We start from the raw sequence: 17,244 nt of genomic DNA, 5'->3' as shown, positions 1-17,244 counted from the left end.
TATATGTGCTGACATCAGGGTAGTGTGACAGTAAATGAGTTGAGTATATGAGAGAGAGAGCATACAAAAGAGCTATTTACCGGTAGAGGGAGCTTAGTGTTAAATGATTTGGTTATGACCCTAAATATACACCCCAAAAATGTATCCTCCATTAATGACAACCATTAACAGCCTACGTTGCTGTGGCTCTTGACACATTGCTACCTAATTAGATTTAATTCAAGGAGGCCCTGTTTTCCAGTATGTGTAGATTCCTGTTACCATGATGTCACATACAGGTTTCTATGCTCCCTAATGCAACCCTTTGGGTGTTGACATAATGACCCCCCAACTGAGTGAAGTGTTTACCGTGGAGTCGAGCCAATATTACCAGGCACTTTTCACCTTTGCTGAACAGTCTTTATGAATTCAGAGCTGTGGCTCCACTAACAAATTACAGGTAACAAGCAGAGGATTTGTCGATAAAGTGGTGAGCGCGATCTTAAGGCCTGTTTTTGAAATGTGGCACTTTCTTGGCTTTCTCTTTTTCATGTGGATCCAAGTACCAATTACTTTTAGCATTTATATCTGCTTCTTAGTGTAAAAACAAAACAAAGAAAAAGCCTGACAATAGTGACAGTCCTTAGTTTCAAGAGCTCAAAGTGGGGCGGTTGTTCAGCTGATAGGGATATTCTTTCTACAACGAAAATGAGAGAACCTAAAAAAAGAAGCCAGTCTTGATTTTTGTTTTTGGAACGATTTAGAGAATATAAAAAATGTGAATTAATTCTGAATATGCTTTGATTTTACTCAGCTGGCTAACCACAACAAGCAGTCTGATCTCATCTTGGACTGTTGGAATTTGAGATGGGCATTTTTTGTTCTTGACACGCATAAAAGAAACTTAGAAAAAAGTCAGTAATGCCACGATAATAATTCACCCTGGACCTAGAGAAGATCTTCAAGGACTCAAAGAGATAAGGAACACGATCAAAGTTCAGTGCTTTTGAGTGTCAAGGTCATTTACGAAAAAGTGTCTACTTGATGGATCTTCCTTTCGATGTATCGTTCATCATTCTGTTCCCATTCTCTTTGAATTAGCATAAATTGCCCACTCTGATTGGGGATAAATTGAGTTCGTGATATGCTTGTCAATCACCCATTAATAAATGAACAATAGCCAATTTTTTTTCTTCTTCTTTCTTGCCCCATGGCCTGATGTCAGAACCAATTTTGGGCTTAGAAACTTTTCTGGATCGTGTCCCCAATCCAGTCAGAACTCTGATTAAAGACAGTAAGCATCTGCGGACACATGCTCTTGATGCAGAAAAAAAGTGTTCTTTTTATTTGATTTGCTTTATCAAGAACACATTTTCATATGGATCCAAGGACATGACATTTTCATGCTTTTCCCCCCCTCATGTTGTGTCATAGTTCCACATGCAGAAGGTCGACTGAACTCATTACTCTGTTCTAATTAATTAATCCCACATGCTCCTATTTCACGTCCATTTTCTTGCTTTTCCATTGTAGTCTTAGTTAAGTCACCTATACGGCAGTTTAAAAGTAATCCATTGCAAGTATTCAAGCATTTAAATACACCCTGTACTGTATTACTTTGTACTACTACTGTTAGAATAATAGTCAAGCAAAATTTTATTGCAGTAGCTGTTCAAGATGGGGCTAATGTTTCATTACTTTACATGACATTAGACATTTTAGTTGATTCTGCTGTTGACTTTGCCTCTGGGGGCATTGGCCAGTGTTTCAGGGGTCCAGGGTTGCCAAGAGATATGTGGAAATCTGTTCCAAGACTTCCTGTTCCATGTGTCAAGTCATTGCATTGTTTATTTTCACACTGTAAATAAAGACACATTTAAGCTGAACTGTCAGATAAAAGCAGGACTTTCGATCTGCACGCAACCAAGCACGTTTAAATGTTTTTTGGTCCCTACTCGTGAAATTACATACCGAAACCAGGAAGTTACCAGTGCTAAAAAATGCTATCTCTACAGATTTTGGATCTTTCTCTGGTGGACAAAAGTAGAAAAGTAGAAGCCTTAATGATTTTTAAGTTATGTCACGATTAACAGCAGCCTAGAGCTACAGGTTATGCTGCCTATAAAAAGTCTATCAACTCTATAAATCTTTTTTGTGTGTGTATGCCAGTTTTGGCAGAGCAGATAAGCTTCAGGGCAATAATTGGTTACAAATTGCAGAACATTTTTGAATTTTAATTTTCTACTGTTCCAATATGCCCCTCTGAACAGCTTCCACAGCAGGACCAGCGATACTAGTAATGCTTAATGTTTAATGCAATATATAGGCAAAATGATGGATACTGTATACCATAGAGGTTGCATAAACGTAGGGTGTTGTTACATTGTCAGAGAGAGCCATGTTTTTGTAATGAGTAATATTACCACTTTGCAATCCTAGTGAAATATGGTTTCCAGATTTAGACTGAGATTGTTTTCTTCCTGCTGTTCCTTATCTTTATTGTGTAGAAATACGAAACTTATCACTGATACAAGTAGAATCTATATTGGTACATAAATGCTTATTCACTATGCACTGATTTATGGCATTCAGTGTTGCCTAAACTGTAGTGGTGTGAAGGACAAGGAGCTCAGATGGTACTTGACACTATGGTGCTTGAGTTAATGTTGCTTGGTTCACACCACTATAAACTTGTCTAAAACAGTTGTGGATGCATGTGTCCTCTTCACTTGTTTTTGTACCGTTGATGGGGTTTTGCTTGTCAAAGAGTCTCCTTGAGGCTGTCAAAGGCGTTATTTTTCCCATTTCAAATCTTAACATTTTCAAGATCGGAGAGAATTGCTGTCAAAGTCACTTTGGAGTGTGTCCTTGTGGGCTTTTGTTGTGCCAGTCATCAGGCTAAGAATGGCTGTCATTTGGATTGCTCTTGATTGATGTATCCACATATGTGAAGCCTGTATCCCATCTCACTGAGGACCTGCATGCATGTGAGGGGCACGGCCTCATCAAGTACGCAGATAAAAAGAACAGCATGCCATTTGTGTTGGAAAAACCACAATTGGGATTAAATAAGCTTATGCTTCTTCCTGCTCCTTTTTGAACATGGACGTTATTTGGAGTTGTGGTTGCTCGTTTTCCTTTTGTTTGCTTTGTTCATTTGTCTCTTTTAATTCTATTTTTTTTTTATACTTTTTCAACATGTTCAAAATAAAGATTCAATCAATCAATCAATCAAAAACCACAATTGTTATGAATACATTATTATATGGTTGTCTGTCAAAGAGAGAGTTGTGGTTCCAAACAACTGGGCTCTGGGATATAATAAAGAGGAAGAATTGTGTTGATTTGTTTTAGTGTGATGGATAGAAGGAAAAAGGGAAGAGCTGGAGTTGTGACAGGCTGGTAAGAATATGTCTGAGATCTGCTAAGAACTGAGGAAGGTCATCTGTTCCCTGCGGCCAGCAGCTCAAAGGCTGTGGAAAAGCATTCTTTTAGGAGCACTGACAATGCCAAGAAATGCTTCACTGTGAAACAGCATCAGGAAAAAAGTACATTTAGACTCTTTAATGTCTAGGATAAAACTGGTCTTGTGGCTGTTCTTTCAGAGATGCATAAATGAAGCCAAAATGTTAAAAAGTGCAAATTTTACAACCAGACTTTTGCCCAGTTTTAGCACCAGTGATTCTGTTGCTCTAGATCAATAAATCAGTGCTTTCTGCTCAAGGGTCCCTAAGATTATCAATGCAGCAGGAAAACAAACAACGATCTTCCTTAGATTTCTAGAACCCTGGAGGGCGCATGGCTCTACAGTTGGAAATTGAAAGGTATTAAATATAGGATGGATGGATTGCTTTGAAATTTTGTAAAGATATATTTTTTTTGTCTCTAGCGGGGGAATATTTTTGACTTGACTACCAAAAGGTTTAACTTTAAACTTGAAATATCTGTCTTTTAGATGGATTGCCACAAGATACCCTACAGGCTTGCTTTGCACTTTTCTTTCTGCACCATAATGAAACTGAATCTGCAGTTTTGAGTACAGTATCTTTTGTCATTGGATCAACTGTGCATGATATAAAGTTTGCATGTGTTCCCCAGCTACTCTGGCCTCCTCTCAACAGGGTTATTGATAGAATCGTCAGCAATCCTTGACCGAAGTCTTGTTAAAAAACTTTTTAAAACAACCTCTGTGCTTTGAGGGTCGGGAACTAGAGTCAAATTTATCCCAGATTCAAATCTTTGGTGCACTTGAGCCACAAATCGCTCAGTTTATTCTTAGAGTGAATATTCTGCACCTTCCATCAACCAGTCAAACACAGTAATGCTCTGTAAAATAATAAAACACTGACTACACATGCTCAGTATGTAATAGATTTTTGGTTATTTTTCTTAAGAACGCTGCTAGGGAAAGCCAGAATTATTGCTTTATCCAGTCACGGATCTGTATCACGTTTCTGTCACCCGCAGGCAAATACACACACAGTCATATTTCTCAGTACACAGGCACACCTCTCACCTAGCATTGACTTTATTGAGGCAATATAAGTGGTACAAGCTCTCATTGTGTACACTGGAACATAAAGGAAGGTGAACATGGCCAAAACTCTGCTTTATTAAGACCCCTGTTTACACTCTCTGTTATTGAGTATATAAATAAGGCATTGGGATCTGGTGCCACTTTTACCGCTCCCTTAATGCTTCTAGTGGCTCTTATAACATTCCAGCTAACAAAAGTCACTTGCACATTGCATACACTGCAGTCCTGTCATGCTTCAGTTTTACCTAATGTCTTTCTCAAGCATGTGGAAAAGAAATGAGCCTGCAGACTATTTCCACTAATATAATGCCATTCATAAAAGCAGGAATTAAACCTCAAAGAACACCACATTTGCAAAAGGGTTATTCACTTGTGGACTTTGAAGTCAAGGAACCCAACGCTGTATGGTTGTGAATCTCGTCTCCAAAGATGATGAGGCTCATGCATCAATATAAATCAAAAATCGGCTAACCACAATGTGAACCTGACCTTTCTCTGTCAAAGCTTTCCACAGTTTTCCCCCTTGTCTCTTGTGTTTATTTGTCCATACCTTCCTTAGAGGTTGTCATCTGTTCCCTTACTCAGCATGTCCACCTCCCCCAGACAGTGTGGTTTTCTGGGACTAATTAGAGTAGGAGTGCTTCTCTTGTTGTTCTGTGTATTATGCCGTTCCGTCCTTGCCCAAGCCTGCTTCTCATCATCAGGATGAAGTTGCATAGAAACTGCTGAGCAGGTCACCTCTGGCTCTCTGCTATCAGCTGGAATGGGTCTGTGATGTATTCCAGAGTGGTGGTATCCTCAGAGGGTAACCAGAACAAAGCTCAGCTGGGGTGTGTTGTGCCTGACCTGGCTTACTAATGCTGGATAATAGGCAGACTCAGCAATTTAGATGGGTGAGTCATGTGTAGAGAGACAGCAGGGGACAGAAACCTCAAAAGAAGCGCCTTGAATCTGCTGGAAATAATAATCAAGGATGAGTATATTCCCTTGAGTTTGCTTTATGTTTATGTGTGCTTAGAATGTTATTCAAAATTAAGATGGAGTAAAGTTTCAAGTTCAAAATATTATGCACAGACCGACCACACGCATAACTTTCCACAAACGCACTGACATCAAACTCAAACTAAATCTGTCTCTCTGCTGTTTGGAAGTGCTCAATGGAGTATCACTGGGAGAAAACAGAAAGCAAGCAAACAATTGATTTAGTATGTTTGCTCTGAAACAAATGGTTCTAACAACCCCTGCTGTTTTAGTAAGAGACCCAAGCTGAAAAATAACTTCCCCAATGCGGGGAGCTGATTACTGCAGGAACCCTGTTAGCAGTGTCCTCCAGAGGCTCACTATTGCATTCTGGCTCAGTACGTGCTCATAATGTACTATTTAGAAAAGCTGCAGCTTCTGTCTTGCTTAAAGGTAGTAGACTTGCTCGGGTAGTGGTTGTTTTCCCGCCGTTTCCTGTCGGCTCACTTTGGGGACGTGAGTATTGGATTTGGAGATGGATATATTCTTAAATGACTGGCAATACAGCAGCGCCCCAAGTGTTGTAGCCATTCGGAGGCTCAGTTAACACCCTGTCAGAACAGTGAGAGAGGAGATAAAAGCGTGCTGGGAACAATGCCCCAAAGCTACGTCTAATCCCTGCGCTGCATTCTGGACACTGGCCCTGTGTTAGGAGTTATCGCAGCAGCAGCAGCAAGTCAAGCCGTCTTCGCTCAAAACTCTCCATTAGTCAAGAACTACGGAGATTTATGCAGCTCGAGTGTGAGAGTGGGTGGTTACGGTTTTGCCACAAGTTAACAGTTTTCATCGCTTGATGTCTGAGAGTGCCATTTAGTGTTGTTGTATTTATGTCTTTATGGCAGAGGAGAGGGGCTCCATTCTACTGATGGTCTATAAAAAGAAGACAAACATATGTTTGGGAACAGCTTAGATATAATGGAAATGGCATTTTGTCAGCGTAGATAATTGTTAGCTATGAAAAACAAATACATTCAGGGAGCATTAATTGCACGCTGTGGTGCAGAAAAGTCATCACATATACAAACGCTGTGATTCTGTTGAAGTGACACTTTATATTACAAGGCAGCTCCACTGTCAGGTTGTGCTCTGACTGATGCTATTAATGAACACCAGGCTCAGGATTTAATAGCGAGGAGGAATTCGCTGTCAGTATTGTTTGAAGAAAATCAGTTTTGAAAATGTTCCTCTAGTTTGTGAACACAGAACACAATGTGGACATTGTCTGTCTTTCTTTCTTTCTTTCTTTCTTTCTTTCTTTCTTTCTTTCTTTCTTTCTTTCTTTCTTTCTTTCTTTCTTTCTTTCTTTCTTTCTTTCTTTCTTTCTTTCTTTCTTTCTTTCTTTCTTTCTTTCTTTCTTTCTTTCTTTCTTTCTTTCTTTCTTTCTTTCTTTCTTTCTTTCTTTCTTTTTTTTGCAGATACTGAGAGAATTTAGAATAAAGAACACTTTGAAGTTTTCTCTGCATTCTCACTTGGTTTTTATATTTTCTTTTATAGGAAATCCTCCGAGCACTGTTGTTCCACACAGACCGACAGCAAGGCAGAAACACTATGGGACTACAGTACCTCTTCAGCTTGTTGGAAAAGACTGGAAACCAATCAGCCAGCTCAAATCCCAGGTGGACAATAGTAGCCGTTTATGTTTTTATATTTTTTTATTTTACTGTTCGTCTACTTTTCAGCATCTGTTCATCGTACAGTGGATCAATTGTCTTTGCATATTAGTATTACTGTGTCACCTGTGACCTAGGTGTGTTTTTATATATGGTGTTGTGTAAGCCTTAAGCCACATCTCATTTCTTTATATTTTGCTAGGAAAATGGGAAATGATATACAGGGCAAAAACAAGAGTTTGTGCAATTTTAACAACCTTGAAAGTCAATATTTGGTATTACCACCTTTATCCTTCAACACAGCCCGAACTCTCTTAGGTAAGAAGTCTTCAGAAATAGTTCTCCAGGCTTCTTGAAGGAAATTCAAAGCTTTTTTTTGGATGTTTGCTTGCTTTCCTGTCAAGATGATCTACCACTGCTTCAATGCATTGTGGTCCAGGTTCTGAGGAAGCTAATCCATGACTGATAGTGATCCATTGTGTGTGTGTGTGTGTGTGTTTTTTTTTTTTTTTTTTATATTCAGGTATGCTTTTACTGCATTGGCAATATGTTTGGGATCACTGTCATGCTGAAAAATTACATTTCCAATATTCCATATTGAGAATATTTGAACCACCTGATTCAAATGATGTTCAGTCCACTTCTTGTTTAATTTGGCATACCTCAATCTTTTGTTTTCCATTTTCTGTCTTTAAGAATGTTTTTTTGACAGGCACTCCTCCAAAGGGTCAGAGTTGAGTCTTTTCTTGATTTTTACTTGTTTTTCTCATTTTTAAGGACATGACTACATACACAGTTTATCTGCTATGGATAATTTTTTAGGTCTCCAACTTCTTATTTTGTCCTGTACATTGTGGCTGATAGCTCATCTTAATGGTGCACAAATCATATTTTTGCCTATTAAACTGTTATTCTCTTTCTTTTTTTATTTTTATTTTTTAATAAATTCAATGTGCCTAAAGGTGAACATTTTTCTTTTACTAAATTTTCTGTTATGTGTAGGTGCAACACTGGTTTATCCCTTGATTTGCATGCCTTTTTTACACTTGAATAATTCATAGGTTAGGGTTAAGTGCCTTAAAAAGCAAAAGTACATTCCTTTTAAATGGTGAGGTGAGGAACTGGTCTGAAAATGAATACAAAAATCAGCCAATGTTCAAAGTCTCAGGATCAACTGACACCTATCAAAAAAACAAAAGTGCAACTCGACTCCTAGTACACTAAAGTTATATGGAAGGCAAAATGATGGGGTCATTGGGGTCAGTTTAACACAGCTTTTCCATTATATCCCAATATATTTTTGCATGATTCCATTATTTTTTTTACCATACAAAAACTAAACGATTTTACAAAAACCAACGACTACCAGCGTCAAAATTATTAGTCTCTGTGATGTTATTTGTGCCTCCATTTTTTGCTGGGTAACAGTCTGCAGTCCTTTTGTCCTGTTGTAGTTTTCAGCAAGTCTCGAACGTGCCTCCTGAGCAATCCAAGCCCATTCTTCTTTGTCCTACTCTCAAGCTCCTCCAGATTTGATGGTGTTCTTGGATGGACCTTCACCCTGCAGATTTTCAGTGACATTTAAGTCAGGGCTTCGTGTAGGCTATTTTTATCATTTTAAAAGACAAAGTGATAATCCAGACTCACTTTTGCTGCAGATTGCTTACAGTTTTAGTTCATATTCTTCATGATTCCTTACACCTTGAAGAGATTCCCAGTTCCAGATGCACTGTAGCATCCTCACAGTATAATACTTCTACCACCATGTTTCACTTTGGGGACTATTCTTCTAGTTGTACTCCTCTTCTCCAAACATAATCAGCATTTCTATGGCCAAAGAGCTCTAGTTTCATCTCACCTGACCAAAGAACATGCTTCAAATATGCATATTTTTTTCTTCAGAATGTCCTTAGCATACTTCAGTCTGCCTTGAAAGGATCTCTTCTGCAGAAGTGGTGTTGTGTTTTTCCTCAGTCTGCAAGCTCAGTCTATTCTTGTGCAGTGTTCTTGTGATTGTCTACTTTGAGACTAAAACTCCTGAAGTCATTCACTAGTGTCTTGGCAGTTGTTCTGGGGTCTTTAGTCACATATCTCACTATTTTTCTTTCCAGAGTCATTGAAATCTTTCACTGCCAACCTCTTACTACCTCTGCCAGGCTTGTGGCTTTCTTTCAATTTCTTGATCATACTTTTCACTCCAGTTCTTGACACTTGAAAACACTGTGATAACTTAGTATATTTATCTTCTGCTTTGTGAGCGTCAACAATTCTTTTTACGAAATCTAAACTGATTTCTTTTGGTTTTGGCATGCTCACTTAAGTGACAGCTCCAAACCCTGGTTTGAGTTTTTATACCGTGTGTAAAGTGGAAGATAACGCTCATTTGTAACTTGTTGTTACAAGGTTTGAGCATTCCAAAGTTAAAGCACATCATTGCACAGCAGTTGTTTCTGTTAACGCTCAATAAAAAAAAAATCTGTATTTCAGGTGGCCAGTAATATTGAACCTAGTATTTTTCGTGTTATTGTATGCTGATTGCAATGATTTATGCTTTCTGTAGTAAACTGATATGTGTAGAAATGCTATGTTGAATACTTATCTGGAGCTATGATGCATACTCTGCATGTGCTGCAGAATATTATTAACAGTATCATATCAAATTCAAAATGATTCAAATTTGAATCAAATTGATCTGGAAACTAAATTAGCACAGGTATCTTTTCTGCAGTAATCTATGTTCAGAGGTAAGTTCACTAGTACCCATGCTACAGTATTGCTTAGTATTGTTTAGCAGGTTTGTGTTGTTGGGAAACTAGTACACTTAATCAGATTGAGAAAAGTAAAAACTTGGGGTGGCCAGAGTTGTTTATATAGTAAAATGAGTTATTTTAGCCTTAAACAGATTTTTGTAGATATAAATGAGATGGTATTGTAACATTTTAGCCTGTTGCTAGGTGACTGCAAGGCAACATGGCTGACCTAATAATATCTGATATAGATAAGAACCTTCGGTGGCCTAAGACCTATCTGTGTGCTAGGTTTGGTTGTTCTAATCCTGGGGGCTAGTAAGATGACATAGCCTGTCAGTGCATGGCCCAGGGCCTCACTGCTGGATCTCCAACCAAGTCTCTGCAAAACTGACTATGAAACACAACTGAATATGATATTCTTTTTTTTTTTTTTGGCTAGCCTAACTATCTTGACAGTTTTTTTTTTCATCTCCTATTAATGTAATCTGACAAGTAACATTGCTTGTGTATTTAACAGATAGTCTCAGTGTAGGAGTCATTTAAATTCGATGCAATCTGAAGTGAATTTAAAAAAATCAAAAAACAAAAAAAAACCAGATCACTTACTAACAGATCAGGAACAGCAGTCAGGTAAAATATATTTAAATGAATTGGATCACATACAGTCAGCATAATCATAATCATTTCTTTATGTTAATATTTCAAGCACAGACAGCTGTTCGAATTCAGCATCTGAGAATGGAAGAAAGCGCTAAATAACCCGCTGGAACATCGATGAAGTGTTTGAAATGTGGGCTCCTTGGCTCAGTTTGTTGATATAATCCTAGACTATACAAACAAAGTACGTGGCTGCAAGCAGACATAAAAGCACAAAGCTGAGCTAAGCTTCCAGGTTGTGTTATTGACTGAATTCATTTGTGCATTATTTTGTTTTGTCTTAACCAAACGATCAAGGTGCCACAATATTTCTTAATGAACACTCGCCATGAAGGCTAATTTAAGTGCAACTGCCTAGTAACAAATCCAAATATCCTCTGCATCATCTGTAATTCATCTGAAGACAATGATGGTTGTACCCATTATATAGTGTAAGCCTAACCATGTGTTTGGAAAAATGTGTTTGCAGAAAATAGCGGAAGGTTTAGTCCCACAGACAATATTACTGCCTGAAACCTTAAGTGTTCTGCTTCCACATCCTCTTATGATCCACTAGACATTCTTCTTCATGGGGGGTGATGGATGACTTAACCCAGAGAAGTGCTCTTTGCTGCAGTTGACCCAGATTGAGCTGCATGCGTCAAATGTGTTTGTGTGTGCTTGTTGTTGCCCTGGCAATTTGGAAAATGTGAGGCAGAGGAGGATTTCTCTTTTTTTGTGCTTGTGTGTATGAGTGAGGGTATCACACTAAAAGAGAGAGGTTGTGTGTGTGTGTGTGTGTGTGTGTGTGTGTGCGCGCATGTGTGGGGCGGAGGGAAGACAGGAAGGCACGTTTGTTGCACAGCGTGACTGACAGAAGTGATATATATGACCCTTCATCTGACTCTAACAGAGACGCACGGTGTTGTAACTCATTGGGTGTGAACACTCATGGGTTTCTGCAGGATTAACGTCAAATGCAATAGAAGCATAACGCTAATCCTCTCAGCTCTTGTTCTAAGATACAAAGTAGCTTCGTAAGGATTTCCGACTCCTCTGATCAATTGAAAACAGTCGTCTTGCATCCTTTCTCACAGTGCTGGGTGATTCAGTCAAAGTTTCATTCTGATTGGAGTAAAGTTTCTCGTGTTTTGGGGTTGGTTTTTTTTTCATTATACTGCCACACAGCTATTTTCTAACTAATGCTGCGGCATTCGAACAGCAACAAGTGTCACAACAAGTCTTCCCTCAATCAAAAATCTGTGTGTGAGAGTCCAGAATTAATTTTTCCTATCTCCTCTCCTGCTTGTTGTCTCTTCAGAGCCACCCAGCATCACTGAAGCTCCTGATTGAAGTGGAAAGTGAACAGCTGCTCCTGGCTCTAGAGAAAAATGAGTAAGTGTCCCTCTTTTCATACATGCCTTTAGCTTACAACTGCGTGGTTTCTGGAGTACAAATAGGTGGCATATGCGGTGCCCAGGGGCTACAACTGGGGATCTATCCAAAGAACGAGAGGGAGGAAGTGTCTCTTTGCGCTGTGGTGTGGGCATGCCAGGGCTCTCTGTGCTCGAGTCTTTTTGTGTGCTGAAACAAAGACTTGAAAGATAGAAATTCCTGGAAGCATCAGCCAGACTGATGAAAACCGACGTCTTCTTCCTTCTTCTCCCTCTATCTTTTCATTTGATCTATTGGCATAAGACGGGGGAGAAGGAGGCTTTGTTTGAACACCGCAGACACCCAGCGCTCTGCGTATTAAGATACTGTCAACATGATGTCAGTTAAGGGACTGGCGAGGAGGAGTAACATCATTTGAAAGAGATGAGGTCATTGGCGGAGATAGATTTTGACAGAGATGTAGCTGTGGAAGTGTTAGGAGGAATATTTGTCATCTTTGCATTTTTACAGAAGGACTCATTCAATGTGGCCTCAGACAGTCGGAGTTGAGCGTACTGCTGAGAAGGATGGGGCGTGATTGATGGAGCAATATGTTTTCCATCCAGCCTGCTGCCACACATGAGCAACCAGGAACAAGCAGAGCTGTCTGTGTGATGGAGAGAAAGCGGGCGAGGGAAGCTGAGAGAGAGTGTGAAAGGGTTTTTATACCATCGTTAGCCATGAATCTCACTTGTTTTCCAGACTTAATATATGTAAATTCCACCTGCAAACTGTGGGACAAAGCTTTCAACACTAGCTACAGCAATTTTTATGGCTGCCTGCGCTGAAAATATTTTTTTATTGGAAATCACACTCGTTTTTTTTTTCCTGTTGAATATTCATGCTTTGCACAGGTGGGGATTTTGCAAAGCTGTCTTTCAGATTGTCAGATTTTCTTCCGCTATATTTCATTTTAAAATGGAAACAAAGCTTTTCCCACAACCAGCAGCAGTGGAAACACCTTACGTTCTCATACATCGCCCATCTGATTTTCATTCGGTATGACTGCCATCATTGTCCTGTGGCTTGAAATGTAAAGTCCTGTGTTAGTTTCAAAGCCATAGCCAAGAGGAACAAACAGGGATGATGGAGAGGTGCAATCTAGATCTTTCTAATGAGCTTGAGCATGATGGAATCACTTTAGTCAAACAAACCTCTGTGCTTTCCAAATACCAATCTGTCACAATGTACTGTCAACGCTTGCAGCAAGTCTCGAGAAAAAGGTTTAATTACTATCAATGAGTGTTCTGTCGCAAGTCAAAATAATACTTCATCAAAAAAATAGCTACTTAATGCCATATATGTTTGACAAGACAAAACACACACAAAGGACATGAGTTGAAAGAGACGTGTTGATAAGTGTGTTGGCTTTGGTCGGTGTCGACAGCGAGAACAGAACCTGCTGTGCTGACTTTTAGTGAAGGTTCTTGTCTGAGGTTGCTGTCAGACTGGCTCTACGTCGCTGATGAAACCCAGTTGTTCAAACACAGCCGACATCTGTAGAGGTAGGGAAAAAAATGTTCCAGGATGAAGAGATTTGAATTAAGCACCCAGATTTCTCTATTTATTTTTGGGGTTTCTTTTCTTTTTCAGAAATCTGTTAATAAATATTGCTGGCTACAAAACATGATTGAGGTTTCACTGCACGGCTGAATGTGATCAGTTCAGCCGTAATGATAGGTGAACGTGATCTGTGTGACAGAGTAGCGGTTGCTGCCTTTTTCACAAAGTTCATCAAATGCATTTTCTTTCACATTTTTTAAATACGTGTTGCAAAACTTAAGTCAAAAAAACACATTTTTGCAACTATTACCGGGTTGTTTTTCACTTAAAGATTAAAAACATATAACGTATATCTTCATCCTTTTTTTTTAAGGTGTTAGCCCAGGAACCCAAACCTTTAGACACAACTGAGCCAACGGTACGGTAACAACTCTGGTGTATAGTTAAAAAATGCAGCTGTAACTGGCACCTTGTCATTTTCAATTACTGTATTAGTTTCAGTCAATATTTAAGAGGATCTCTGGTGTTTCTGTGATGGTGAGTTGCGTAGTGTCTGTGGCACTGATGACATTTGGAAAGCCTGCAACATGATGAAAACTCTTCGTGATTCTTGAAATGTGTTGTGCGCGGCGGTACGGAAAATGCTTTGGTGTCTGCTCTTTGGCATTAAGGGCTGTGGAAGCACGAGACACCGACTTCAGATATTCCTACAACATCCCCGGACACACTCACAAAGCAGCCTGTTGTCAGGATGGAAAGGGCGCTTGCCGCCTGGAGCAAAATGTCAACGTGTGTCAATGTGTGAACTTGCACTTTTAACTGCAGTTCAAAAACTTGCTGCCCGAGCGCACTGTTGAACTAAAATATGTAAAGTAAAAAAGAAATGAAAGCAGAATGAAATAAGCTCCAGACTGCTACCTATTTGATTTAGATTATGCTTTTGGATGTATGCACATCAAATAAATTTTTATGTGGATCAAGTCACTGAAACATCCAGCAGGTATTGCTTGCAGAGGGATTCCATCTAAAATAATATTAGCAGTGGTAAGACATTTTAAACATCCCCCGCTGCAGACAAATTAAAGTCCCTACAATACAGATGTTGAACATGATTTACATTTCCCACCTGTGAAAAATAATCTGTTTTTATGTGAAATGCATATTCAGCAGATGAGTATCGCACTGCAAGCTTAAGTGATCGCACTATTTGCCCGGTGGGTGTACATCATTCCACATTTTCTGACTCTAAAAGCTCCAGTTGAACATGATGAAGCAACACATTGTTTCATTTACTGCAAAGAGGTTGGCTGTTGAGATGCCACTAGGCATCCTAGACTCGTCTTCTTGGATCGGTTTTGTTAATAGGAGACAGTCAAAATGAGACTTGGTGTTGTCTTTGTTTCTTATTACTAGAAGGTTAAAGACCTTAATTACAGGCTGTGGCAATACTCAGAGGGAAAGTAAACAGAATGCACAGCATATACTACTGTATATATCTCATTACTATTGCATATACTCTCTGTTCTCATTTCCTTTGTCACTGTTTGAAGCATTCATTCAGATTCTTGCCTTTGCTGGGTGAGAGAGGCTTATGCACATTTAGTCTAGTTGTGACAGTTACTGAGCTTTGACCTCAGCGTATTGAACCACTTCTGGTCAAGCTGTTATAGCAGCTCTTGCTGCTTTGTGCCTTTGAATGTGAAGCCTCCAGGCATATCAAGATGAGTCCCAAGCTAAGCAGGCAGCATGCTCTCCATCCATATTTCCCTTTCTAAATGGACTGCAAGAGACTGAAAGAAAGCCTGGGGCTCATCAGCTGGGTGGAGAATGTTTTTGGTTGCTTTCGCTTGAGGTTTCTCGCTGCTCATCATGGCTTATAGCCTTGAGCATAATGTGCTTGGAGGTTTGCTATTCATCTTCTGGAGTCTTTTGTGTTGTCAGACAAACAATCACAACGGAGCACACATCGATGCAGATCCACAATCCTAAAACTGGCCCTTTCCCTGGACAGAGGGCAGACAGGAAATGTTTCCTGGCTGCAAACTTCTTCTATCACTCTGGTGCTTGGCAAAACAAAAGAGACAGAGTCCAGACACAGTTTGTCCTAGTTTGCGTATTGGACGTTAAGATGTTATTTGATTCCATGTCTTGGACTGGACCACTGCTGGCCTGTGACCTGTTGCTTCTCTCAACGAAGACATTCTCATGTCTCACTGAAAACACGGTTAGGAATGGGTCTCTCCTGGGGAGCTGAACAAACAAAAGGCTAAAGACTCTGCATAAGTGTTATTGTTCTCGTCTAAGCCACACACAGATTGTTTAAGGAACATCAAAACCAAAGATGCTCATGTGTATCAAATCGTCGCTCTTGCTATAGAGCTAAGATTGAGACAAAGAGAGCATTAAATCTTTCACCAGTATATACATGAAACGACATGGATTATTTTTTTTCTCATTATGATTTATACAAGACTAGAATGTGTGAAATAACGACATCTTAACGATAATGTTTCTGAGTGCACCTTGCAGATATACTCTTTTTTTTTTTTTTTTTTTCTCCATGACAACTTTTTTCTTAAAGGTGATTTTTCTTTTCTTTAATGATTGATGCAATATTTGGCAGTTTGTATTTCACTGCAGCACAGATGAATGGGTAACTATAGTCAGCTCCTACACTGTATTTTTTTTTATTCCCCCCTGGTAAAGGTTGAAAGAATAATCCTAAACTATGCTGGCCTAAGTCTTTAATGCATCACCCTCAATGATCATCTCAGGGATGAACAAGAAAACCTATTTTTAGCCAATGAAATCGGGCGACATCATCAGCGGCGATGACGATTCCAACGCCAGTGAACGGCGATGAATTTTCATCCGTGACTTGATTGACTTTAGATTTGATCTTTATGTGCATTTAAATTGCTGTCTGTCTGCTGAAGTGTTTTGTGTGCGTAACGAACTGTGCATTTGCTCAGGTGACGATTTGATCTAATTGTAAAAGACTGTGTCCCGCTAAGCCAACAACCAGTGATTGAAACCCAGTGATAACCAGTTTTCTTGAGCAGCACTTATACTGAAAACCTATTAAATTTCTCCCTATTGCTACCTACGGTACAAAAGTGTGAAAAAGTAAGGTGGAATTTAATTTCATTAGGCGATACCTAAATACATCTTCCCTCCTGTTAATGCTGCATAGATCCAGTAAATGTATTTTTTTGAAAGAATGTGTCTCATGTATAGACAGAAATATACATGAGCTTTCTTTTATCACTGAAACACACAAACACACTATAGTCTAAAATTCATTCAGAACCAGGAAACCTTTTTCTCAGCGAAGGATGCACTGAAGCTTAACTAGCCTTTGTACCTTTCTTGTTACCCTTGCGGCTGCAAGGCCATGATACATTGTGATTCATTAGTTTCAAAGACAAGCCTTGGAAATAGGCTCATCTTTTCCAGAGCCTGCACCTTTTAACTACTTCCTTCAAAATGGAATTTTTTGGAAGGAGCTTCCCTCTTTTGAATTACCTTCTCAGAAGCTCCAATTATTTTCAAGCTCAGAGCTGTAATTAATAACTTGGACTCAATGTTCCTAATTAATTAGAAAGTTACACTTGAAAGGTCTTAGAAAAGCTTGTTTCTTCTTTCAGAATGGGAAAAAGAAAATGAAACGGGCTTTTGTTATGATTATTTCTGTATATGTGTGTTTTGGTGATCTTGAAACCTTTCACTCCGGTCTGTAAGCTCACTTCAAAGCTCAAGGTGCAACAAGAACTGG

At 39.2% G+C, this 17,244-nt stretch overlaps 1 protein-coding gene across 1 annotated transcript in view; it reads left to right on the top strand.

Annotated features, from left to right (window-relative positions):
* adam12a (ADAM metallopeptidase domain 12a) overlaps positions 1 to 17,244 on the top strand; it is a 79,583-nt gene that overhangs the window by 7,561 nt on the left and 54,778 nt on the right. The window contains exons 2-3 of the mRNA XM_085466541.1: positions 7,031 to 7,152; positions 11,854 to 11,927. Coding sequence (XP_085322667.1) covers positions 7,031 to 7,152; positions 11,854 to 11,927 — 196 coding nt within the window. The remainder of the gene's footprint in view (positions 1 to 7,030; positions 7,153 to 11,853; positions 11,928 to 17,244) is intronic.

Source organism: Copadichromis virginalis, linkage group LG8 (assembly GCF_057382275.1).
Source record: "Copadichromis virginalis isolate Kocher_CV1m ecotype Utaka linkage group LG8, C_Virginalis_male_GT1.1, whole genome shotgun sequence".
NCBI lineage: Eukaryota > Metazoa > Chordata > Actinopteri > Cichliformes > Cichlidae > Copadichromis > Copadichromis virginalis.
This window is presented reverse-complemented; position numbering and strand designations above follow the sequence as displayed.